At 43.6% G+C, this 26,943-nt stretch overlaps 1 protein-coding gene across 1 annotated transcript; it reads right to left on the reverse strand.

Moving 5' to 3' along the window:
* Nucleotides 1–53: 53 nt before the first annotated feature.
* LOC106572699 (rho-related GTP-binding protein Rho6) lies at nt 54–21,100 on the reverse strand. Its single transcript, XM_014147091.3, has 5 exons — nt 20,852–21,100; nt 20,251–20,338; nt 5,922–6,031; nt 5,453–5,587; nt 54–3,774 (listed from the first exon to the last, which is right to left on the reverse strand). The coding sequence occupies exons 1-5, from the start codon at nt 20,969–20,971 to the stop codon at nt 3,529–3,531; spliced, it is 699 nt and encodes a 232-aa protein (XP_014002566.1). The 5' UTR covers nt 20,972–21,100; the 3' UTR covers nt 54–3,528.
* Between the last annotated feature and the right edge of the window lie 5,843 nt (nt 21,101–26,943).

A 26,943-nucleotide genomic window follows, 5' to 3' on the forward strand; every position in this document is an offset into this window, starting at 1 on the left:
AACTGAAATGTATAACTCTGTAGTTAGGAAATAAGTACTGCAGCAGCGCCTGGTGCCAGTCACAAGCTTTATTAACAGAGCAAAAGAAAAGGAGAGAAAGTCCAATGTCCAAAATAGATTTCTAACAAATACACGTCAACCAAAAAAGCTACAAAAATAAATAAATAAATATCTATAATAGCTATCAAAAAAATATTCACATCAACAACATATTCGTCTTTCATCGTTTGAATCAAGCATTTTCCTGCAACATTCTTTAATGTCTTTACACATATTATAAAATAAGATTTGCACAATCAAACTGTTACAGCACATGCTAGGAGTTAGACTGCACCAATGTACCACACACTCACTGTACTACACAATGACTGACTGCATGTTAACTGATATGATCCATGAAATGTTTCTATATCCAGGACCTGAGCCCCCTGTATGAGTTTGGAACTTGGAATTATAAGGAAACTCAAGAAAAAAATATTCTGAATCCAAATTCCGATCAACCCTTGAGGTAGAAGCAGAATCTGCACTTCCATTGACTGTGGAAATGTCTCCTTGTACGTTACGCCCTCCTTTACTTCCTATCTGTGCTACCAACCAACCAATGAGCCATTCTGAGTCTGGATTGGTTTCCTGTGTTGAACTGTTGCTAGGCAATGCTGAGGAATTCCCGTGTGTGACCAAGGAACTAGAGCCTTTGTGCAAATCAAATCACCGACTGACTGATTACCATGGGGGTCGTCCACAGCTCACCACATAGGTTAACAAACACTGTCACAATCACACACACACATACACAAAAAAGGATTCAATTCAAGCTTTAATACCAAAATAAAAACACAACAAACCCCAAAATGAATAATGTAAAAAACATCTTCTTTCTTTGGCCAGCCTGCATGTTTTTATTTTATTTTTTATTACTTGTTCCTCTAACTCCCTAAATATTTCCATATACCCTAGCCCCTTTTCACATATTAATTGTTAAAAGTTAGGAGGCTTCCACATAATGTACCCCAATGGAAAAAGCTTCAATAGTGCCAACAGTGACTAGAGCCGAATGTTTAAAACCAGATTCTCTCAGTGTCATTTCTTTAACTCACTCGTCTCCCAACGATACTGCATAAACTCACTGACATCTTCAAATAGCATTATTCCCCTTCGGACTCAAATTCCAAACTCTTTAGTGGCACAGCAAGAGATGTCATTGGTTACCTTACATACCAGTGGCTACTGACGTGACAGAAGAAGGGAAAGAGGAACCAGATTGGACGCCATCTTGATTCTACAGCAGAAAGGATGGTTCAGTTTGTTTTGCTATACTGTATGTATGTCCATGGAGTAGCAGCAGGATATATTGGCCTCTCGATCAGCTGACTTTGCATCACAATCACTTAAATCATTATTGCTTGATAGTTAAAGCCGAGCACATACACAATTATAACCAAGAAGCAAAAGATTAAAGCTAAAAAAGGGTCCTAGTTTAGTGTCACATTGGACTGGACTCCAATCCATGATGCTGGGACTTGAGGTGTAACAGAACAACGAGAGAAAGAGAGAAAAGGAACGAAGAGTAGAAACATTTATGAAGAGAGGAGACTAAATGAAGTGGAGTGCTACATTACATTGTTGAAAATTAAATAAATCAACAGCCATATTTCCAAAATTCAGGATGAAACTTCGGGGATATTATATGAATGGTGTAATGGAAACTGTATACTGTTTGATCATTGTTGATTATTAAAATACTGTGATGCTACAACACGTTCTTCTGTAGTAGGATTTTGTGAACTGGACATCACATTTCCCCAGTGGATTCAGCCAAGTTTTTAAGCAGCATCTTCTAGTTTCAAACAGACAGTCCTTTAAATAATCACCTCAAGGAATTGCAACACTGACTTGGCAGCCATTATCGGATGTAACTTCACAGATCTCTTGACAGAGGTACATTAAACTGTGTTGTGCCTGTGGCCCCGGTTAAAACAATACCCCACTCCCTGGAAGTGGTTTCTTCTTCATCAAAGCACTCCTCATCAGACAATTCTCAGCTACATTCACATTGTTTTCTATCTCTGGAAGCTCCGGTACATTCAAATTGTTTTCTATCTCTGGGAGCTCCAGTACATTGGCATTGTTTTCTATCTCTGGAAGCTCCGGTACATTCAAATTGTTTTCTATCTCTGGAAGCTCCGGTACATTGGCATTGTTTTCTATCTCTGGAAGCTCCAGTACATTGGCATTGTTTTCTATCTCTGGAAGCTCCAGTACATTGGCATTGTTTTCTATCTCTGGAAGCTCCAGTACATTGGCATTGTTTTCTATCTCTGGAAGCTCCAGTACATTGGCATTGTTTTCTATCTCTGGAAGCTCCAGTACATTGGCATTGTTTTCTATCTCTGGAAGCTCCAGTACATTGGCATTGTTTTCTATCTCTGGAAGCTCCAGTACATTGGCATTGTTTTCTATCTCTGGAAGCTCCAGTACATTGGCATTGTTTTCTATCTCTGGAAGCTCCAGTACATTGGCATTGTTTTCTATCTCTGGAAGCTCCAGTACATTCACATTGTTTTGTGACTTCCCTCTTTTCTTCTCCCAAAGCTCCAAAATCCATCTGTTATGTGCTTTTCCTCTGTAACCTGGTACTCCACTGACTGAGAGCAGATGGCTCACACTGGTGTCTGTCTGTCTGTGTGTATATCTGTCTGTCTGTCTGTCTGTCTGTCTGCCTGCATGTTGGTCTGTCTGCTTGCCTGCCTGTCTGCTTGTCCGTTCGTCCGCCTGCCTGCTTGTCTGTTTGCCTGACACCTTCCTGTTCACGCAATCAGCCCTTATCCGTCAAGACCTCCTATCCTCACGGCCGAGACAATGAGAAGTGTAATGGCCCTCTGTTCATGCTACGATCCCATCAAACACTCCTCTCTCCACATCTCTCTCAATCAGTCAGCCCCCGTTGGTCCTTAATCAAGAAGAGCACAAACACCGTTTGACCACTGATTTGCTCATGTTGCTTCACCTTATAGTTGACACTCTGTAGTGCAGAAGGGATACAATTTTCAGTAATGTCTGATATATTTTCATGCAATTTTTTTTTGAAAAATAGGTATTTAATTGTCTTGAGAGGCATTTTTACATCACAATGTTAAAGCTTTGTCACACGTTGCACATTTCTCCAATTTGGACAAATCAACATGTGCCTAAATAGTAGTGATGTCACACCATCATGGTTGCATACCGTTACTGTAACAGGTGAGAAGAGTGGTTTGCTGATGATCAAAAAGCTAAGATACAGTACTGAAAAAGATGAGATATGCACTGAAGTGTAGTTCAGGACAAGGTGTCCACCTATTCTGAATTTATTTCACTTTGGGGGCGGGGGGGTGAGGAAGGATTCAACATGGAAGAAGAGCCTTCTCATGATAAAGCTATCGTGATGAAACCAACCCCACCTTCCCCGAACCAAACAGTCAAGGGGTTCTGGGGAATCGGAGCAGCGTGTTGGAAGGGAGCGAAAGCCCCTCCGCCCCGGGTCTCCACTCACATGACGGAGCAGCTCTTGGTCTTCTCCTTCTTGAAGGTGGAGGAGAGCAGCTCGGAGCGGCTGGGCAGATGGAGGAGCCTCTTGGATAAGCGTCGGGTGGGGTTGGGCTTGGGGAGGGGCTGCAGCTTGTTGATGCAAGCCAGAGAGGCCGTACGGAACACACTGTGGATACTCTTCTCTGAGGTGAACGCTGAACACTCCAGGTAGGCCTCAGTTCCAAGCTGCTTGGCCATGGAGGAACCCTGGGGAGGAGGAGGCAGAGGAGAGCGGCTGAGAGCTTATTCTGTTCCACACAATAGATTTCACCATACATCTCTATCTGAACAGGCCCTAGTGTGTGTGTGTGTGTGTCTGTGTGTCTGTGTGTCTGTGTGTCTGTGTGTCTGTGTGTCTGTCTGTGTCTGTCTGTCTGTCTGTCTGTCTGTCTGTCTGTCTGTCTGTCTGTCTGTCTGTCTGTCTGTCTGTCTGTCTGTCTGTCTGTCTGTCTGTCTGTCTGTCTGTCTGTCTGTCTGTCTGTCTGTCTGTCTGTCTGTCTGTCTGTCTGTGTGTGTCAAGGTTTCCGTTAGGAAAACATGGCACCGGACATTTGACTGGCAACATTTTAATTTAACAGACATTTGAGAAATTGACCGGACCCATATGCATTGGGTGTGTAACCTGATTAGGGCGTCCACCCACGGTGCTCAGAATGTCAGAAATCACATTTAGAATACGGTAATTCATTCTTACAAATTCTGATGTGCGCTTTGAAGATGTTAGAATACCTGTCCACATTTAGTTTTCCTCAGACAAGACAAGTAAAAAACAGCTAAATCACTAGCCTATGTCAATCTACTATTGGTCAGCTTGTGGAGATAGAAACAGCCTATTCCAAACAGACTCTGGGATAGTTGTGGGACGAAAGATCCCAAATTAATACAACCAGGCTACATACAACAAAAAATTGTCTGATGCAACAGATTAGAAGTTTTAGCTTAAAATGTTGGTAAACTATTATTTCTTCACATTATAAAGCAGTAGGCTACGCTCAAATGTGCATTCCATAATACACTTGGTAGGAAAACACCGTTGTCAAAAGGGCACTGCTCATGAGAGCGGTTTCATGTGACAGAGATGAAATCATCCGTTACAGATGTAGAAAAAGAGGAGATCTAACAGGCTACTTTGAACCAATGTAAGACATGCCTCATAATATCTATTAAAACATTCAGTATATGTTTTAAAAATGCATACTGCCTCAAGCAATATTGCAAAGTGGTGTGTGATGTGCTAATGAAGCCTGCCTTCTGTTGCTGTTTGATGCTGCATTCAAAACAACTGGGAACTCAGAAATCTAAGATTTCTTTCTTCAGTGCGTTCAAGACAACTGGGAACTCAGAAATCTAAGATTTCTTTCTTCAGTGCGTTCAAGACAACTGGGAAAATAACTAGGTCTGACTGGGAGAAATCCAACTCGGAATTAAAACTCGGGACTTTCCGACCTGAAGATCACTGACGCCATGACTTGACCTTGTATTTTTCAGAGTTTCCAGTTGTCTTGAAAGCACCACAAGATTCAGCAGCAGCAGCTCTTGCGCTGTCTGACAGATTTTCCACTCCAAGGCTCTGTATCTGCATGCTGTACATGTGTGATAAATAAAACAGCCTACATAAGGAATATAGGCTACTGTACACACATGGCAATTTAATTCCACAAAATTATGCAAATCAACTTATAGGACGATAAGCATGACCAGTCAAATGTATTTCCATCAATGAGGCTAAAAAGCATTATTTCGCAATGTTTTTTTCTTCTTCTTCTCCCGGACAATTTGCCGGCAGCAATTTTTTTTATCTGCTTTAAAAAAAAAAAATGCGGACAAAAGCCGGCTATTATTGGCTAATGAAAACCCTGGCCTATGTGTGTCATCTCAGTCTCACCTGCTCATGGGTGATGGGGACCTGTTTCTGATTGGACAGCTCCATCAGGGTGCAGACGTCTGTGCGCAGGTCGGTCTTACAGCCAATGAGAAGGATGCGTGTGCTGGGGCAGAAATCTAAGATCTCTGTCTTCCACTGGAGAGAAAACAGAGCAGATATTTACCCACATGATAATGAACAAGTCATGATTTGGGGTAGTTAACCAAATTACAAATGTAATTCCCCATGATTACCTAGATAAATAGCCTACGGACCTGGTGAATCACATAGCTATAAACTAGGAAGCAACAATGCGTTGCCTAGTCTCTATATTGAATAGCAAGTTTTGAAAAGCCCAATAAAAGCCAGATAATTTGAGCCTGGTGGCTGGATTGATAGAATCTCTGAGGACTTGCAGACAGTTAGGAATACTGTTTAGAAAGAGAAAAGAGAGAGACAGAAAGATAAAGTGAGAGATGGGAGCCATTACCTTCTTGAGCCCACAGTCGAAGGTGTCTGGGCGGCTGATGTCAAAACAGAGGAGCACCGCATCAGAGTCACTGTAACAGAGAGGCCTCACATTGTCATAGTAGGGAGAACCTAGAGGAGAGGACAGAGACTTATTAACAGACGTCCAGAACAACATTCAGATGCAGTAAAGGGAAGAACATATAGTAAAACAAAAATAGTTTGGTCTAACACCCTCACCAAATACTGTCCAGGGAAAATGATAGTAGACTGTTTTCTTTTAACAATATAATGCAGAAAGGAGACATCATATCCAAGAAGAAACAACATTTAGTTGAGCGCAGTAGAGACAGAGGATGGAACATAAAATTCGACAGACCAATTAGGATCTGGCAAAAAACACTTGAATCAGTTATAGTACCCATTGCCCTTTATGGTTGTGAGGTCTGGGGTCCGCTAACCAACCAATAATTCACAAAATGGGACAAACACCAAATTGAGACTCTGCATGCAGAATTCTGCAAAAAATATCCTCAGTGTACAACGTAAAACACCAAATAATGGATGCAGAGCAGAATTAGGCCGATACCCGCTAATTATCAAAATCCAGAAAAGAGCCGTTAAATTCTACAACCACCTAAAAGGAAGCGATTCCCAAACCTTCCATAACAAAGCCATCACCTACAGAGAGATGAACCTGGAGAAGAGTCCCCTAAGCAAGCTGGTCCTGGGGCTCTGTTCACAAACACACCCCACAGAGCCCCAGAACAGCAACACAATTAGACCCAACCAAATCATGAGAAAACCAAAAGAGAATTACTTGACACATTTGAAAGAATTAACAAAAAAACTGATGAAACTATAATTCTATTTGGCCCTAAACAGAGAGTACACAGTGGCAGAATACCTGACCACTGTGACTGACCCAAACTTAAGGAAAGCTTTGACTATGTACAGACTCAGTGAGCATAGCCTTGCTATTGAGAGAGGCCACCGTAGGCAGACCTGGCTCTCAAGAGAAGACAGGCTATGTGCACACTGCCCACAAAATGAAATGGAAACTGAGCTGCACTTCCTAACCTCCTGCCCAATGTATGACCATATTAGAGACACATATTCCCACAGATTACACAGATCCACAAAGAATTTGAAAACAAACCAGATTTTGATTAACTCCCATATCTATTGGGTGAAATACCAGTGTGCCATCACAGCAGCAAGATTCGTGACCTGCTGCCACAAGAAAAGGTCAGCCAGTGAAGAAAAAACACCATTGTAAATACAACCCATATTTATGTTTATTTAATTTCCCTTTTGTACTTTAACCATTTGCACATTGTTACAACACTGTATATATACATAATATGACATTTGTAATGTCTTTATTCTTTTGGAACTTCTGTGACTGTAATGTTTACTGTTCATTTTTATTGTTTATTTCACTTTTGTATATTATCTACTTCACTTGCTTTGGCAATGTTAACATATCTTTCCCATGCCAATAAAGCCCCATGAATTGAATTGAATTGAGTGAGATAGAGAGAGACAGAGACAAAGAGACATATAGGGAGAGACAGAAAGAGAGGACAGAGACCAGGGGTAATCTCTGAGGGGTATCACTTCTCATGCTGAGCTTTACTTTGCTGTCCCTTTCCCCTCTCTCTTTTCTCTCCTCTCCTCCCTATCCTCCTCATCTCCTCCCTATCCTCCTCATCTCCTCCCTATCCTCCTAATGTCTCCTCCCTTCCTTCTCTTCTCTTCTCCATTATCATCTCCTCTCCTCTCCTCCCTATCCTCCTCATCTCCTCCCTATCCTCCTCATCTCCTCCCTATCCTCCTCATCTCCTCCCTATCCTCCTCATCTCCTCCCTATCCTCCTAATGTCTGCTCCCTTCCTTCTCTTCTCTTCTCCATTATCATCTCCTCTCCTCTCCTCCCTATCCTCCTCATCTCCTCCCTATCCTCCTAATGTCTCCTCCCTTCCTTCTCTTCTCTTCTCCATTATCATCTCCTCTCCTCTCCTCTCCTCCCTATCCTCCTCATCTCCTCCCTATCCTCCTAATGTCTGCTCCCTTCCTTCTCTTCTCTTCTCCATTATCATCTCCTCTCCTCTCCTCCCATCTCCTCTCCTATCCACCTCGCCTCTCCATCCTCCTCTCCTCCCATCTCCTCTCATCTTCTCTCCTCCCTTATCCTCCTCTCCTCTCCCCTATTGGTGTTTCAGAGTGGGAGAAGATGACAATCAAGACACTAAATCCACATTGATATTTTTATCACTGGATTAAACAAGTGGAACAGAACAGTGAGGCTGGCTGGGAGCAGCAGAGCAGGCAGACGCTCCCACTCATGTACTCGGAATCCTTAAGCAACTCCCCCTCTCTCTCTCCCCCTCCCCCCTCTCGCCCCCTCTACACACCCCCTAGTCTTCCCTCCACTCAGCGCAGCGTAATACCTCCAGTCCCTCTGCCGTTACCACAGCAACAGCCTTGGAATCCTCCATCTGCATCAGGCGTTCCTCCCACCCCTCCTTAAAGGCTGGCCACAACTGCCAATCATCTTATACACTGCTGTCCTACTGCCCACCCACCTACCCAGCTACCGCTCTACACAATTCTCTGTTAAAACAATGTTGGGGCACACACACATGCATGAAAACGCATGCTATCACGTATGCAGGCACACACAGTCACACATGCACTCACACAGCGGCACACACACAGTCACACAGCCACACACACAAACAAACACGCCTTGGTTACTTGAGTCTCTCGCTCTTGTTTATTGATTATATTTGGCATCAGCGGAAGGTGATTCTTATCTCTTCATCCAATTATAAATGAGAGGCTTAGATGGATAATCATGTTAACTCTGATTAAAAAGGTCTTCCAATGGGTATCTAATGGATATAATATATCTATCTTTCCCCTTACGGTTATGTATACCATATACACTGGAACACATTCCTAATATTGAGTTGCACCCCCTTTTGCCCTCAGAACAGCCTCAATTCATCAGGGCATGGACTCTACAAGGTGTTGAAAGTGTTCCACAGGGATGCTGGCCCATGTTGGCTCCAATGCTTTCCACAGTTGTATCAAGTTGGCTGGATGTCCTTTGGGTGATGGACCATTATTGATACACATGGAAAACGGTTCAGTGTGAAAAACCCAACAGCATTGCAGATCTTGACACAAACTGGTGCTCCTGGCACCTACTACCATACCCCATCAAAGGCACATAAATATTTTGTCTTGTGAATTTACCCTCTGAATGACACACATACACAATCCATGTCTCAATTGTCTCAAGGCTTAAAAATCCTTCCTCAACCTGTCTCCCCCCTTCATCTACAGCAGGTATTCCTAAACTGGTGTGCGCCATGCCGTCGGGGGTACGCCAAATATTTTTTTCTTCTTCACATTTTCAAACAGTCCATTTATATTTTCCACCGGGGCTATATAAATAAACTCAGCAAAAAAAGAAACGTCCTCTCACTGTCAACTGCGTTTATTTTCAGCAAACTTAACATGTGTAAATATTTGTATAAACATAACAAGATTCAACAACAGACATAAACTGAACAAGTTCCACATACATGTGACTAACAGAAATTGAATAATGTATTCCTGAACAAAGGGGGGGTCAAAATCAAAAGCTGCATTAAGTACTGCAGTGCATCTCCTCCTCATGGACTGCACCAGATGTGCCAGTTCTTGCTGTGAGATGTTACCCCACTCTTCCACCAAGGCACCTGCAAGTTCCCAGACATTTCTAGCCCTTACCCTCCGATCCAACAGGTCACAGACATGCTCAATAGGATTGAGATCCGGGCTCTTCGCTGGCCATGGCAGAACACTGACATTCCTGTCTTGCAGGAAATCACGCACAGAACGACCATTACGGCTGGTGGCATTGTCATGTTGGAGGGTCATGTCAGGATGAGCCTGCAGAAAGGGTACCACATGAGGGAGGAGGATTTCTTCCCTGTAACGCACAGCGCTGAGATTGCCTGCAATGACAACAAGCTCAGTCCGATGATGCTGTGACACACCACCGCAGACCATGACGGACCCTCCACCTCCAAATCGATCCCGCTCCAGAGTACAGGCCTCGGTGTAACGCTCATTCCTTTGACGATAAACGCGAATCCGACCATCACCCCTGGTGAGACAAAACAGCGACTCGTCAGTGAAGAGCACTTTTTGCCAGTCCTGTCTGGTCTAGCGACGGTGGGTTTGTGCCCATAGGCGATGTTGTTGCCAGTGATGTCTGGTGAGGACCTGCCTTACAACAGGCCTACAAGCCCTCAGTCCAGCCTCTCTCAGCCTATTGCGGACAGTCTGAGCACTGATGGAGGGATTGTGTGTTCCTGGTGTAACTCGAGCAGTTATTGTTGCCATCCTGTACCTGTCCCGCAGGTGTGATGTTCAGATGTACCAATTCTGTGCAGGTGTTGCTACACGTGGTCTGCCACTGCAAGGATGATCAGCTGTCTGTCCTGTCTCCCTGTAGCGCTGTCTTAGGCATCTCACAGTATGGACATCACAATTTATTGCCCTGGACACATCTGCAGTCCTCATGCCAGTGATGTCTGGTGAGGACCTGCCTTACAACAGGCCTACAAGCCCTCAGTCCAGCCTCTCTCAGCCTATTGCGGACAGTCTGAGCACTGATGGAGGGATTGGAGGGATTGTGCAGCATGCCTAAGGTACATTCACGCAGATGAGCAGGGACCCTGGGCATCTTTCTTTTGATGTTTTTCAGAGTCAGTAGAAAGGCCTCTTTAGTGTCCTAAGTTTTCATAACTGTGACCTTAATTGTCTACCGTCTGTAAGCTGTTAGTGTCTTAACGACCGTTCCACAGGTGCATGTTCATTAATTGTTTATGGTTTGTTGAACAAGCATGGAAAACAGTTTTTAAACCCTTTACATTGAAGATCTTTGAAGTTATTTGGATTTTTACGAATTATCTTTGAAAGACAGGGTACTGAAAAAGTGATGTTTATTTTTTTGCTGAGTTTATTTGGGTGAGTTTTTTTTCTCACCTGAGTATCCTCGTTTCACTGCCAAAAATACAATTAAACCATCTAGTATTCAGCGAAATAACAACACAATGTCAAATACAGGTTGCCTAGGCAAAAAAGTAACATCCAATCACATTAACAGTTACTCTCTCGCAGGAATTCCACTAACGGTCCGTATGTAGCCAAACGTAGCTGCTGCTCATTCCGTTTGCTCGAAAATTGATAAATGGTTAAAAAAAAGTAAGGCCCGCATCCATAGAGACACATACAAGCTCTACTGGTAGTACTACTACTAGCCGCAGTACTACACCTGCACCTGTCGACGACACAAGTTGGTCTGCTTCCACGAGCACATCCAGTGCTAGCATCAGTAATTCTATACTTGTTGTTAGCCCAGCTAGCATGGACACTGCCAGTTGTGAATCTGATGCAGCCGAAGAGCTACTGACCCCTTACCCGGGAAAGCACCGAACATCAGACAGGGACGTTGGACCATCGAAGAGGTGGAAATATGATGAGAAGTACATTGATTTGGGGTTCACTTATATTGGGAGTAGTGCCTTTCCTCAGCCACAGTGTGTTATATGTGCAAAAGTACTATCTCACAACTCAATGAAACCTTCACTTGCGCAGACATTTAGAGACAAAACATTCCAATTTCAAAAATAAGCCACAGGAGTTTTTTAAGCGAGAATTAAGACGACTTTTGAGTAGTAAGACATGTATAAAAGCAACAGATACCATTAATAAGAAGGGGCTAGAAGCATCTATTTGGTGAGCTACCAAGTGGCTAGGATAGGCAAACCCCATACTATTGTGGAAGACTTAATTCTTCCTGCTGCCGCGGATATGGCTGGGACAATGCTGGGGGAAAAGGCCCAAAAAAGTATACAGACAATGACTTCATCCAACACTGTTTCACCACGCATCAGTGACATGGCCGGATATGTTTTGAAACAATGACTGTTAAGCATACAAGCCAGTGAATTATATGCATTACAGCTAGATGAGTCAACAGACGTGGCGGGCCTGGCACAGCTCCTGGTATATGACCGTTACGTTTACGGAGGGTCAGTTAAGGAAGACAACCTCTTCTGCAAACCACTGGAAACCATGACAACATGAGAGGATATTTTTAAAGTACTGGACAGCTCTGTGATAAATGGACTTTGGTGGTCAAGATGTGTATCTGTACTGATGGCGCAAAAGCCATGACAGGGAGACATAGTGGAGTGGTAACGCGCGTGCAAGCAGTTGCTCCCGACACCACTTGGGTACACTGCAGCATCCACCAAGAGGCTCTTGCTGCCAAGGGAATGCCTGACAGCTTGAAAGACGTTTTGGACACTATACTGAAAATGGTTAACTTTGTTAAAGCAAGGCCCCTGAACTCTCGTATATTTTCTGCACCATGCAATGATATGGGCAGCGACCATGTAACGCTTTTACAACATTTAGAAGTGCGCTGGTTATCAAGGGGCAAAGTATTGACATGTTTTTTTTATTGAGAGACGAGCTTAAAGTTTTCTTTACTGACCATAATTTTGACTTGTCTGACCGCTTGCATGATGACGAGTTTCTCACATGACTGACCTATATGGGTGATGTTTTTTCTCACCTGATTGATCTGAATTTAGGATTACAGGGACTCTCCGCAACTATGTTCAATGTGCGGGACAAAATTGAGGCTATGATTAAGAAGTTGGAGCTCTACTCTGTCTGCATTAACAAGGACAACACACAGGTCTTTCCATCATTGTATGAGTTTCTGTGTGCAAATGAACTCAAGCTTACGGACAATGTCAAATGTGATATAGCGAAGTACCTGAGTGAGTTTGGTGCGCAATTACACTGGTACTTTCCCGAAACGGATGACACAAACAACTGGATTCTTTCATGCCCTGCCTCCAGTTCACTTACCAATATCTGAACAAGAGAGCCTCATCAAAATTGCAACAAGCGGTTCTGTAAAAATTGAATTTAATCAGAAGCCACCGCCAGATTTCTGGATTGGGCTGCGCTCAGAGTATCCTGCCTTGGCAAATCGCACTGATGCCCTTTACAACCACATACCTATGTGAGAGGGAATTCTCAGCACTCTCTAGCATGAAAACTAAATACAGGCACAGACTGTGTGTGAATATAATTTAAGACTGAGACTCTCTCCAATACAACCCAACATTGCAGAGTTACAGTATGTACATCCTTTCAAGCACACCCTTCTCATTAACCTGTGGTGAGTTATTCACAATTTTAGATGAACAAATAAGGTTTTATATGTAAGATGGTTAAAAAAAGAGCAAAATTATTGATTATTATTATATTATTATTTGTGCCCTGGTCCTATAAGAGCTCTTTATCACTTCCCACGAGCCGGGTTGTGACAAAAACTCACACTCATTCTTATGTTTAATAAATGCATCATATAGTGTGTGTATGGCAGGCTTACAATGATGGCAAAAAACAATACTTGAGAGTGCGCTGACCCTGGTGCTAGAGGGGGTACACAGCTGGAGGTTGAATGTTTGAAGGAGTACGGGACTATAAAAGGTTTGGGAACCACTGGTTTACACTGACTGAAGTGGATTTAACAAGTGGCATCAATAAGGGATCAAAGCTTTCACCTGGTCAGTCTATGTCATGGAAAGAGTAGGTGTTCTTAATGTTTTGTACACTCAGTGTACACCACTCTAGCCGACAATGTCACCATTCATTAAATATGACATAACCAAGCTAATTTATTTACAATGTAATGTACAGAACAACACAGGAAAACGGTACTGCACCACCACCTACAAAAAGAAAACAAAGAACATGGGTGTGTGTGCATATAGATCTGTCCATAAATAGCTAATGATTCTCCTCATTATCAAAGGGTCAAATTGAATTAACCAGCTGCCGTGAAACGTGTGTGGAATAATGAGAAGCTGTGGAAAAAAATATCAGAGTAGTTTGATGTTCTGAATGTCAACAGAGAAATGACTGTACAGGAACAATAGGACTAGCTTGTTGCATCAGGACACTGTGGAAGAAATATCAGAGTAGTTTGATGTTCTGAACGTCAACAGAGAAATGACTGTACAGGAACAATAGGACTAGCTTGTTGCATCAGGACACTGTGGAAGAAATATCAGAGTAGTTTGATGTTCTGAACGTCAACAGAGAAATGACTGTACAGGAACAATAGGACTAGCTTGTTGCATCAGGACACTGTGGAAGAAATATCAGAGTAGTTTGATGTTCTGAACGTCAACAGAGAAATGACTGTACAGGAACAATAGGACTAGCTTGTTGGGTCAGGATGCACGTCTGTCTGGATCTATGCCTTAAGAAAAGACAGCTTTCATCCTAAAGGTGTATTGTTAGTTCACTCCTGGACAATGATGGAGAGAGCATGTAGTCTGAGCTACCTGTTCTGAACAATATCAAACAGTTTCAATAATTATCTAGTGGACCTGGATCATCTACAGAGGTGGTTCCCAAACTTTTTATAGTCCCGTACCCCTTCAAACATTCGACCTCCAGCGCACTCTCAAATTGTGTTTTTTGCCATCATTGTACGCCTGCCACACACACACACTATACAAAAAATATATTAAACATAAGAATGTGTCACGCCCTGATCTGTTTCACCTGTCCTTGTGCTTGTCTCCACCCCTCCAGGTGTCGCCCATCTTCCCCACTTATCCCCTGGGTATTTATACCTGTGTTTTCTGTCTGTCCGTGCCAGTTCGTCTTGTTTGTTCAAGTCAACCAGCATTTTTCTCAGCTCCTACTTTTCCCCAGTCTCTCTTTTTCTCGTCCTCCTGGTTTTGACCCTTGTCTGTCCTGACTCTGAGCCTGCCTGCCGTCCTGTGCCTTTGCCCCTACTCTGGTTTAACGACCTCTGCCTGACCTGACCCTGGGCCTGCCTGCCGTCCTGTACCTTTGCCCCTACTCTGGTTTAACAACCTCTGCCTGACCTGACCCTGGGCCTGCCTGCCGTCCTGTACCTTTGCCCCTACTCTGGTTTAACGACCTCTGCCTGACCTGACCCTGGGCCTGCCTGCCGTCCTGTACCTTTGCCCCTACTCTGGTTTAACGACCTCTGCCTGACCTGACCCTGGGCCTGCCTGCCGTCCTGTACCTTTGCCCCTACTCTGGTTTAACGACCTCTGCCTGACCTGACCCTGGGCCTGCCTGCCGTCCTGTACCTTTGCCCCACTACTCTGGATTATCGACCCGTCTGCCTTGACCTGTCGTTTGCCTGCCCCTGTTGTTGCAATTAACATTGTTACTTCAACACAATCTGCACTTACCTGAAACCTGAAACCTGAAACCTGATACCTGAAACCTGATATAATGAGTGTGAGTTTGTCACAACCCGGCTCGTGGGAAGTGACAAAGAGCTCTTATAGGACGAGGGCACAAATAACAATAATCAATATTTTTGCTCTTTATTTAGCCATCTTACATATAAAACCTTATTTGTTCATAAAAAATTGTGAATAACTCACCGCAGGTTAATGAGAAGGCTGTGCTTGAAAGTATGCACATAACTCTGAAATGTTGGGTTGTATTGGGGAGAGTCTGTCTTAAATATTTTTCCACACACAGTCTGTTCCTGTACTTAGTTTTCATGCTAGTGAGGGCCGAGAATACACTCTCACATAGGTACACTACCGGTCAAAAGTTTTAGAACACCTACTCATTCAAGGGTTTCTCTTTATTTTTTAATATTTTCTACATTGTAGAATAATAGTGAAGACATCAAAACTATGAAATAACACATATGGAATCATGTAGTAATCAAAAAAAGTGTTAAAAAAATATATTTTATATTTGAGATCCTTCAAATAGCCACCATTTGCCTTGATGACAGCTTTGCACACTCTTGGCATTCTCTCAACCAGCTTCATGAGGTAGTCACCTGGAACGCATTTCAATTAACAGGTGTGCCTTCTTAAAAGTTAATTTGTGTAAATTCTTTCCTTAATGCGTTTGAGCCATTCAGTTGTGTTGTGACAAGGTGGGGTTGGTATACAGAAGATAGCCCTATTTCGTAAAAGACCAAGTCCAAATTATGGCAAGAACAGCTCAAATAAGCAAAGAGAAACGACAGTTCATCATTACTTTAACCTGTTGGGGCTAGGGGGCAGTATTTTCACGGCCGGATAAAAAACGTACCCGATTTAAACTGGTTACTACTCTTACCCAGAAACGAGAATATGCACATAATTACTAGATTTGGATAGAAAACACTCTAACGTTTCTAAAACTGTTTGAATGGTGTCTGTGAGTATAACAGAACTCATATGGCAGGCCAAAACCTGAGAAGATTCCATGCAGGAAGTGCCCTGTCTGACAATTTGTTGTCCTTCTAGGGCATCTCTATCAAAAATACAGCATCTCTGCTGTAACGTGACATTTTCTAAGGCTTCCATTGGCTCTAAGAAGGCGCCAGAAAGTGGAATGAGAGCTCTGCAGTCTCTGGGCGAAAAAAAGCAGGAGTGTTTGTGAGTGGTCAGGCAGGGAACACTGACACTGGAGCGCGTGTGCATGAGAGGACTCCATTTTTTTCTTTCTCTCTTTGAACGAATACAACGTCGCCCGGTTGGAATATTATCGCTATTTTACGAGAAAAATTGCATACAAATGTATTTTAAACAGCGTTTGACATGCTTCGAAGTACGGTAATGGAATATTTTGAAATTGTTTGTCACGAAATGCGCCCGCGCATCACCCTTCGGATACTGACCTCAACGCACGAACAAAACGGAGCTATTTCAATATAACTATGGATTATTTCGAACCAAAACAACATTTGTTGTTAAAGTAGAAGTCCTGGGAGTGCATTCTGATGAAGAACAGCAAAGATAATCCAATTTTTCTAATAGTAAATCTGAGTTTGATGAGGGCCAAACTTTGTGGGTGTCAAATTAGCTAGCCGTGATGGTCGGGCTATCTACTCAGAATATTGCAAAATGTGCTTTTGCCGAAAAGCTATTTTAAAATCTGACACCGCGATTCCATAAAGGAGTTCTGTATCTATAATTCTTAAAATAATTGTTATGTATTTTGTGAACGTTAATCATGAGTAATTTAGTAAATTCACCGGAAGTTTGCGGTGGGTATGCTAGTTCTGAACATCACATGCTAATGTAAAAAGCTGGTTTTTGATATAAATATGAACTTGATTGAACAAAACATGCATGTATTGTATAACATAATGTCCTAGGAGTGTCATCTGATGAAGATCATCAAAGGTTAGTGCTGCATTTAGCTGTTGTTTTGGTTTTTGTGACATATATGCATGCTTTGAAAATGGCTGTGTGATTATTTTTGGCAGGGTACTCTCTTGACATAATCTAATGTTTTGCTTTCGCTGTAAAGCCTTTTTGAAATCAGACAGTGTGGTTAGATTAATGAGAGTCTTGTCTTTAAAATGGTGTAAAATAGTCATATGTTTGAGAAATTGAAGTTATTGCATTTATGAGGTATTTGTATTTCGCGCCACACGATTCCACTGGCTGTTGACTAGGTGGGACGCAAACGTCCCACCTTAACCTCTATGGGCTAGCGTCCCACCTACTCAACAGCCAGTGGAATCCCGTGGCGCGATATTCAAATATCTTAGAAATGCTATTACTTCAATTTTTCAAACATATGACTATTTTACACCATTTTAAAGACAAGATTCTCGTTAATCTAACCACACTGTCCGATTTCAAAAAGGCTTTACAACGAAAGCAAAACATTAGATTATGTCAGCAGAGTACCCAGCCAGAAATAATCAGACACCCATTTTTCAAGCTAGCATATAATGTCACAAAAACCAAAACCACAGCTAAATGCAGCACTAACCTTTGATGATCTACATCAGATGACACTCCTAGGACATTATGTTATACAATACATGCATGTTTTGTTCAATCAAGTTCATATTTATATCAAAAACCAGCTTTTTACATTAGCATGTGACTAGCATGTGACTAGCATTCCCACCGAACACTTCCGGTGAATTTACTAAATTACTCACGATATACGTTCACAAAAAACATAACAATTATTTTAAGAATTATAGATACAGAACTCCTTTATGCAATCGCTATGTCCGATTTTAAAATAACTTTTCGGTGAAAGCACATTTTGCAATATTCTGAGTAGATAGCCCGGCCATCACAGGCTAGCTATTTTGACACCCACCAAGTGTGGTACTCACCAAACTCAGATTTACTATAAGAAAAATTGGATTACCTTTGCTGTTCTTCGTCAGAATGCACTCCCAGGACTTCTACTTCAATAACAAATGTTGGTTTGGTTCCAAATAATCCATAGTTATATCCAAATAGCGGCGTTTTGTTCGTGCATTCAAGACACTATCCGAAGGGTAAAGAAGGGTGACGCGCCCGGCGCGTTTCGTGACAAAAGAATTCAAAATATTCCATTACCGTACTTCGAAGCATGTCAAACGCTGTTTAAAATCAATTTTTATGCGATTTTTCTCGTAAAAAAGCGATAATATTCCGACCGGGAAACCCTGTTTTCGTTCAAAGACTGAAAATGTAAACATGTTGGAGTCTCGTGCACGCGCGCCCCAGTCTCATTGTTCTCAGATCGACCACTATCCAAATGCGCTACTGTTTTTCAGCCATGGCCTGCAAAGTCATCATTCAACGTTCTGGCGCCTTCTGAGAGCCTATGGGAGCGTTAGAAAATGTCACGTTATGCCAGAGCCCCCCTGTTTTGGATAGAGATGATCAAGAAGGCCAAGAAATAGTCAGAGAGACCGCTTCCTGTTTGGAATCTTCTCAGGTTTTGGCCTGCCATATGAGTTCTGTTATACTCACAGACACCATTCAAACAGTTTTAGAAACTTTAGGGTGTTTTCTATCCAAATCAAACAATTATATGCATATTCTAGTTACTGGGCAGGAGTAGTAACCAGATTAAATCGGGTATGCTTTTTATCCGGCCGTGCAAATACTGCCCCCTATCCCCAACAGGTTAACCAGGGAGGTTAAGACATGAAGGTCAGTCAATCTGGAAAATTCAAGAACTTTTAAAGTTTCTTGAAGTGCAGTCGCAAATGATGAAACTGGCTCTCATGAGGACCGCCACAGGAATGGAAGACTCAGAGTTACCTCTGCTGCAGAGGATAAGTTCATTAGAGTTACCTACCTCAGAAATTGCACACTGAGTTCAAGTAACAGACGCATCTCAACATCAGCTGTTCAGAGGAGACTGTGTGAATCAAGCCTTCATGGTCGAATTGCTGCAAAGAAACCACTACTAAAGGACACCAATAATAAGAAGAGACTTGCTTGGGCCAAGAAACACGAGCAATGGACATTAGATCTGTGGAAATGTGTTCTTTGGTCTGGAGTCCAAATTGAAGCTTTTTGGTTCCAACCACTGTGTCTTAGTGAGACGCGGTGTGGGTGAAACGGATGATCTCTGCATGTGTATTTCCCACCGTAAAGCACGGAGTAGGAGGTGTTATGGTGTGGGTGTGCTTTGCTTTGCTGGTGACAATGTCTGTGATTTATTTAGTTTTCAAGGCACACTTAACCAGCATGGCTACCACAGCATTCTGCAGCAATACGCCATCCCATCTGGTTTGGGCTTAGTGGGACTATCATTTGTTTTTCAACAGGACAATGACCCAACACACCTCCAGGCTGTGTAAGGGCTATTTGACCAAGAAGGAGAATGATGGAGTGCTGCATCAGATGACCTGGCCTCCACAATCACCCGACCTCAACCCAATTGAGATGGTTTGGGATGAGTCGGACCACAGAGTGAAGGAAAAGCAGCCAACAAGTGCTCAGCATATGTGGGAACTCCTTCAAGACTGTTGGAAAAGCATTCCAGGTGAAGCTGGTTGAGGGAATGCCAAGAATGTGCAAACCTGCCACCAAGGCAAACGGTGGCTGTTTGAAGAATCTCAAATATAAAATATATTTTGATTTGTTTAACACTTTTCTGGTTACTACATAATTCCATATGTGTTCTTTCATAGTTTTGATGTCTTCACTATTATTCTACAATGTAGAAAATATTAAAAAATAAAGAAAAACCCTTGAATGAGTAGGTGTTCTAAAACTTTTGAACGGTACTGTATATTCTGTTCTCAAAAGTGAAGCTAGAAGGAGGGCCCCTCAACAAGGTCTTACTTAGGGCTCTAAAAGGCTTGGTATAATGTAGGCCACTGTGGCCAGTTCATATAGATCAGTGATTCTCAAAATGTTTAATGTACCACCAAGTTCGTTTTGCTCTGCCCAGAGTACCCCTGAACTAGTGATAGAGGATATAGGTTGATGATATAGGATGAGAGGATGTAGTTACCTGACGTGTCCCACAGACTGAGCTCCACGCGCTGCTCCTCTAGTTGCAGACACGCTGTGTAGTTCTCAAACACTGTGGGCACATAAGTCTGTGGAGAGGAATGACATAGCAGTCTGTTAATATCCTCCCTGCTACAAGTGATGGACTTTATTTTCAGAATTCAGATCTACATTTAAATGAAATACAGTCTTCTAAAATAGTAAACATTTGAGTGTAAACGAATTAGTAGGCTAGCCCAATAAAAATGAATGGAAAAAATGCTGCATGATCATATCTGCCTTTTTCAATGTGGTGATGAAACCCATTTCAAAGTGATGATCAGAAGTCTACAGCAGAACATATGATATAATCCAATGTGAAAACTGTGAATTATTGGACATCCGCATCATATAGTAGATACAGGCATCCTGGCCCGAAGCGGATGATGCTCTTATCTGAAATGAATCTATCGTCAGTTTATTCTCAACTTTTAAAAGAGCCGCTTATGAGGCTGATCAAATCCTCAGAAACATCTGCTCAATCAATATGGAAGCTTTGCAGAACATATATAATGTGTATCTTAAAATGATAGTATTGCAACAGGAAACAAATATTCGCATACCTCTGGATAACAATCCTTCGCGAGGACTTGCAACATCGCAGTTTTTCCGCATTGAACATCCCCAACAAGAACCAGTTTACATCTCACCACCAACGGCTGTGGATTTCTCCTTTCCTTCATATTTGTAACAGTCAAGAACGCAAGTCTTTATTAAAGAAAACGGGTAAAAACGCGAAATCCAAAAGAAAAACGTCCTTGGTAGCGGTAGAGCACCGTAGCCTATTCTGAAGTGTGGTCTAGTCCTAGAAGGATGCTTGCATTTGATGGAATGAGAGTCAACACTGCGGCTCTTTATAGTGCGCTCCAACAGCCAATGGGCACGCGGTTTCCCTGACTTTCTTGTAATCCTTCCACAGTCCCAGAGTTCTATTGTCCCTGACCGCTGAAATTAAACGGGTTATTTTGCCTCATGCCAGGTAGTTATAGAACTACAATTTAAAACCTAAATAATACACATAAAATTATTATTACTTGGTTTATGTACAAGACAGTTTTTCTCTAGGGCTTAAAGTCAAGATGGTAATACATGTGCTGGAGAGATCCAAGTCCAACACAAATCTGAAAGAATAAACAAACTTTGTAACCATAAACCTCACTATTTCCAATGGCAGTTATTATAGCCTACTTGTTCATTTGCATTTCATTACACTCAAATAATATATGCAGGCTACAGTTTTAGTATGTTGGTCACTCATTAAATCAAGTTGGCATATTATTCCTCAGGACATTCAGTATGGTCTGGTCTGTTGCTCTAGATCTAGGCTTTAAGGTCACCAATTAAATCATTAGATTGACTTAACTCTGCAAGATCCATAGATCAAAGAACTCTTAGGAAAAAAGGTGCGCAGAGGGTTCTAGTTGGAACCCAGAAGGGTTCTACCTGAAACCAAAAATGGTTCTCCTATGGGGACAGCCAAAGAACCCATTTGGAACCCTTTTTTCTAGGCATCAGGGCTGAGGACAATAGTCAACAGCCGATTTCCACTGTTAGATAATTAGTCTGCTTTCATCAGAACCACAGGCTCAAATCACTGGGCAGAGTTGTGGGATGGACTAAATCTAATTTGTCTGCAGAAATAATGACAATGATTAAGTTTTCAAAGTAATCTAAACCATCACTTCCCAACCCTCTTCTCGGGGACCACCAGACATTTCACACAATTTTGTTGTAGCCCGGAACTGGCACAACTGATTCCATTAGTCAAGGGCTTGGTGAGAGTTGCCTAATGGAATCAGGTATGCCAGTTTAGGGCTGGTGGTCCCAGAGGAGACGGTTGGGAATTAATGAACCATCATCATATTTTTATAGATATTTTTTCAACGAGTAGTTTGAGCTCCAATCCTTGATTTGTCATCCATCTATTTAACTTTAATTGTCAACTTCACAAAATAAATAGCTGATAAGAGAAAGCAATGTTAGGTTAGTCATGAGGATCTGTTGACTTTTCCCAATAGAGTCCATTTGCATTCACTCTTTGTGATTTGCATCGAAGCCCTGTGATCCAGGAGTTTGTGTATCATGGGGTTGTGATCTTAGTATTGTTTGTCTATCTGACTGCAAATTAAGTGGAATTTCACAAGTCGGATCTAATTGAGCTCAACACCTAAAAACCTCCTGGCTTTATCTCAATAACCCATACCCATGGGGAACTGGCCCTTAGTTTGTCACAGTTGAATCTTTCAAATCCATTGATGAAAAAAATAGTTATTTCGTTTTTTTGCACCTAGCAATTGACTATAATTGCTAACAAATTACATGTTGACCCATGTCTGTATTCAGGATTCTGGTTAATTGGTACACAAAGGTGTGTCCTGTGCTGTTTGACTAGCTAGATAGTTGAGATAGTGAGCTGGTGAGAGAGGCTATAGGAGCAATGACCCATGTCTGAATCCAGGATCCTGGTATTGTATTCCATGCTGTTTGAGCCAATCAGCAGATGTTCATTCTTTGAGGTTGTAGTCCATGCTGTTTGAGCCAATCAGCAGATGTTAATTCTTTGAGGTTGTAGTCCATGCTGTTTGAGCCAATCAGCAGATGTTCATTCTTTGAGGTTGTAGTCCATGCTGTTTCAGCCAATCAGCAGATGTTAATTCTTTGAGATTGTATTCCATGCTGTTTGAGTGGATGAGCAAATAAAATACAACTCTAGAGATAGTGAGATAATGAATGGCTATAGGAGGGGCCAAGACAGGTGTATTTCATGCTATTTGTTTGGTTGAGCAGAGACAGCTCGGGGGAGCCAAGACCCCTTGTAAGGGACCAGATGCTGCTAGGGGTCGAGTCAGAACTCAGAAGTATCACATAATCATTCCTGAGACAGATGTTACATTTCACACCTTAAGGTTATCCACTTAAGACAACTTGCTGTAAATCAAAATACAAAAGTCAATTAATATTAATATAATAACCCTCCTCCCTAGTGACTAGGAAACTGGGTTCAAATCCGTCTCCAGCCTGTCTCTGCTACAAGATTGTATTGTGTTAGCCCGTGGAGCTAAAACCTAGGTATTACATTACCTTGGGGAGTTATCACAAGCCATTAATCACAAGCCATTAGCCAGGTCTCAGGCAATGTTACTCATCGTATGAGTGTGGTTCACCGAACCCCCTCCGTCACAGCTAGCCAATTTACTTATCTGTCAACAATTCATTCCCCTCCTGGTTTTATGGCTCTGTTGGGCCAAGCCAATCTGCCTTTGTTCGTATGAGTCACACAGTATTCATCCTCCTATTGACATCAGTCAGACTTTTACAGCCCAATACATCTTGTTTCCATCACACTGCTCTGATTGTAGATTTACAGTTGGCATGTCTGTCTCGGGTGCTGCGACACAGTGACATCTGTCTGGGGTGCTGCGACGCAGTGATATCTGTCTGGGGTGCTGCGACGCAGTGATATCTGTCTGGGGTGCTGCGACACAGTGATATCTGTCTGGGGTGCTGCGACACAGTGATATCTGTCTGGGGTGCTGCGACACAGTGATATCTGTCTGGGGTGCTGCGACACAGTGATATCTGTCTGAGGTGCTGCGACACAGTGATATCTGTCTGGGGTGCTGCGACACAGTGACATCTGTCTGTGGTGCTGCTACACAGTGATATCTGTCTGGGTGCTGCGACACAGTGATATCTGTCTGGGGTGCTGCGACACAGTGATATCTGTCTCGGGTGCTGCGACGCAGTGATATCTGTCTGGGGTGCTGCTACACAGTGATATCTCTCTGGGGTGCTGCTACACAGTGATATCTGTCTGGGGTGCTGCGACACAGTGATATCTGTCTGGGGTGCTGCGACACAGTGATATCTGTCTGAGGTGCTGCGACACAGTGATATCTGTCTGGGGTGCTGCGACACAGTGATATCTGTCTGGGGTGCTGCGACACAGTGATATCTGTCTGGGGTGCTGCGACACAGTGATATCTGTCTGAGGTGCTGCGACACAGTGATATCTGTCTGAGGTGCTGCTACACAGTGATATCTGTCTGAGGTGCTGCTACACAGTGATATCTGTCTGAGGTGCTGCAGCAGCTCTGAGGATGAGGAGGAGACAAAGCAGATAGAGGCAGGGAGGGAGGGGGAGAGAGAGAGAGGGAAGGAGGGGGAGATTCAGGGAGGGAGGGAGGGAGTGAGAAAACTATCAGGCAGGCTTGCAGACAGTGTGCCAGGGCTCTCCTCTCCCCACAGCCTGGCCTAGTCTAATTAAAGAGCTCAGTGGTGAGAGCTGGAGAGAACCCTATTGTAACACATATACACCCTTCTGCGCTGTTCCCCTCCCGGCATCAAACCTACCAGCTGGGCTGGGTGGTACAGACGCAGCAACAGGCTCTGAACTGTCACACTGACTCCAGTCATCTCCCACCTGTCTGGTGACTGTGTGAATAGCTCAGACAGATTATAATGATACCTTGGTAACACATTTTCACTGAGACTGTCGTGGGGCCGATGTTTAGAGGTGTTGCTAAATGACTCCAATCACTTCTATTACAACAACACTTTCTCCCTGGTCTGAAATGAATTATTCCTCACACAGCCTCACTAGTCTAATCAGTCTGCCTGTCAACAAACTGCTTGTCTGCTCATTGGAAGCTTGTTCACTGCATGGCACAATCTTTCACAAGGATCAGTCCATTGAGTTCACAGTAGCCTACTGTAGCCTACTCTATTCTGGACATTGCATTCATAACACACCAACGATATTACTCTACTCTGCATATACTGTATACATATGTATCTTTCTGGCTTCATTTCAATTATTCTGTCCTCAGAAAGCACAGATGGATGACAACAGGGGATGAAAGTGCCTGGGGTTGTGCAGGAGATAAAGATGGGAGAGAACAGAGGAGAAGGGAGAGGACAGAGGAGAGGGGAGAGGGGAGAGAACAGAGGAAAGGGGAGAGGACAGGGGAGAGGACGGGGGAGAGAACAGAGGACAGAGGAGATGACAGAGGAGAGGACAGGGGAGAGAACAGAGGAGAGGACAGGGGAGAGAACAGAGGAAAGGGGAGAGGACAGAGGAGAGGGGAGAGGACAGAGGAAAGGACAGAGGAGAGTGGAGAGGACAGAGGAGAGGGGAGAGGACGAGAGGAGAGGAGACAGAGGAGAGGGAAGAGGACAGGGGATAGGACAGAGGAGAGGGGAGACGACAGAGGGGAGAGGACAGAGGAGAGGGGAAAGTACAGAGGAGAAGGGAGAGGGAGAGGGGAGAGGGGAGGACAGACCGAGGACCGAGGACAGAGGAGAGGGGAAAGGGGAGAGGAGAGGGGAGAGAACAGAGGAGAGAGGACAGAGGAGAGGAGAGACGACAGAGGACAGAGGAGAAGAGGAGAGGAGAGGAAAGGACAGAGGAGAAGGGAGAGGGAGAGGGGAGGACAGACCGAGGACCGAGGAGAGGGGAAAGAACAGAGGAGAAGGGACAGGACAGAGGAGAGGGGAGAGGATAGAGGAGAGGGGAGAGGGGAGAAGAGAGGACAGAGGAGAGGGGAGAGGACAGAGGAAAGGGGAGAGGACAGAGGAGAGGGGAGAGGACAGAGGAGAGGGGAGAAAACAGAGGAGAGGGGAGAAGAGAGGACAGAGGAGAGGGGAGAGGACAGAGGAGAGGAGAGAGAACAGAGGAGAGGGGAGAGGGGAGAGGGAAGAAGACAGAGGAGAGTACAGAGGGGAGAGGACAGAGGAGAGGGGAAAGGACAGAGGAGAGTGGAGACCGAGGACCGAGGACAGAGGAGGGGGGAAAGGGGAGAGGAGAGGGGAGAGAACAGAGGAGAGGGGAGAGAACAGAGGAGAGGGGAGAGAACAGAGGAGAGGGGAGAGGACAGAGGAGAGGGGAGAGAACAGAGGAGAGGGGAGAGAACAGAGGAGAGGGGAGAGGACAGAGGAGAGGAGACTGAAGACAGAGCAACACAAATCAAATCCCCACATATGTGTGACAGGTCATATGGACTCCGTAATGAAATGTGTGCAAGCGCACAACCAATTACATTATCGTCACACATTTTGTCTATACTTGAGCCAATTTATAGATGACACCAGTTTATAGATATTGGTGAGAAAGGTCGGGGGAATTTGGAGATGGGGGAGAGAGAGGAAGGGAGAGAAAGGGAAGGAGAGATGCTATGAGGGAGGGAGAGAGGAAGGGAGAGAGAGAGATGAAATGAGGGAGGGAGAGAGATGAAATGAGGGAAGGCAGAGAAGGATGGAGGAGATGAATGAAGAGAGGGGATAAGCGAATGATTGATGGATGAATAGATAAATCGAGGAGAAAGGAATGGGTTGAACAGAAGAGATGGGCATGGCCCAGTTCTGAGAGAACAGCAGATGCCACAGAAATGCCCCCAGCACCTCAGTGCCAGCCAGGCCACAGGCTCTACATCGCCCCTACTCTACCCCCCCACACACAGGTCAGCAAGCCTTTGTGGTTGGGTTATATAGTGGATACACGGTCAATGAGCTCAGTGACCAATCACATTTCAGCATATTGCAGCAGGCATGCCAGTTCCCCTGAGTGTCTTTTTCTGAGGCTATAGACTGCTATACGGCATGCCAGGTCACATGGGAAGGGGTCTGAGTGGATGGACACAGGTGGTGATGTCACTGT

This window comes from Salmo salar, chromosome 15 (genome assembly GCF_965601325.2).
Source record: "Salmo salar chromosome 15, fSalSal1, whole genome shotgun sequence".
NCBI classification, from domain to species: Eukaryota; Metazoa; Chordata; class Actinopteri; order Salmoniformes; family Salmonidae; genus Salmo; species Salmo salar.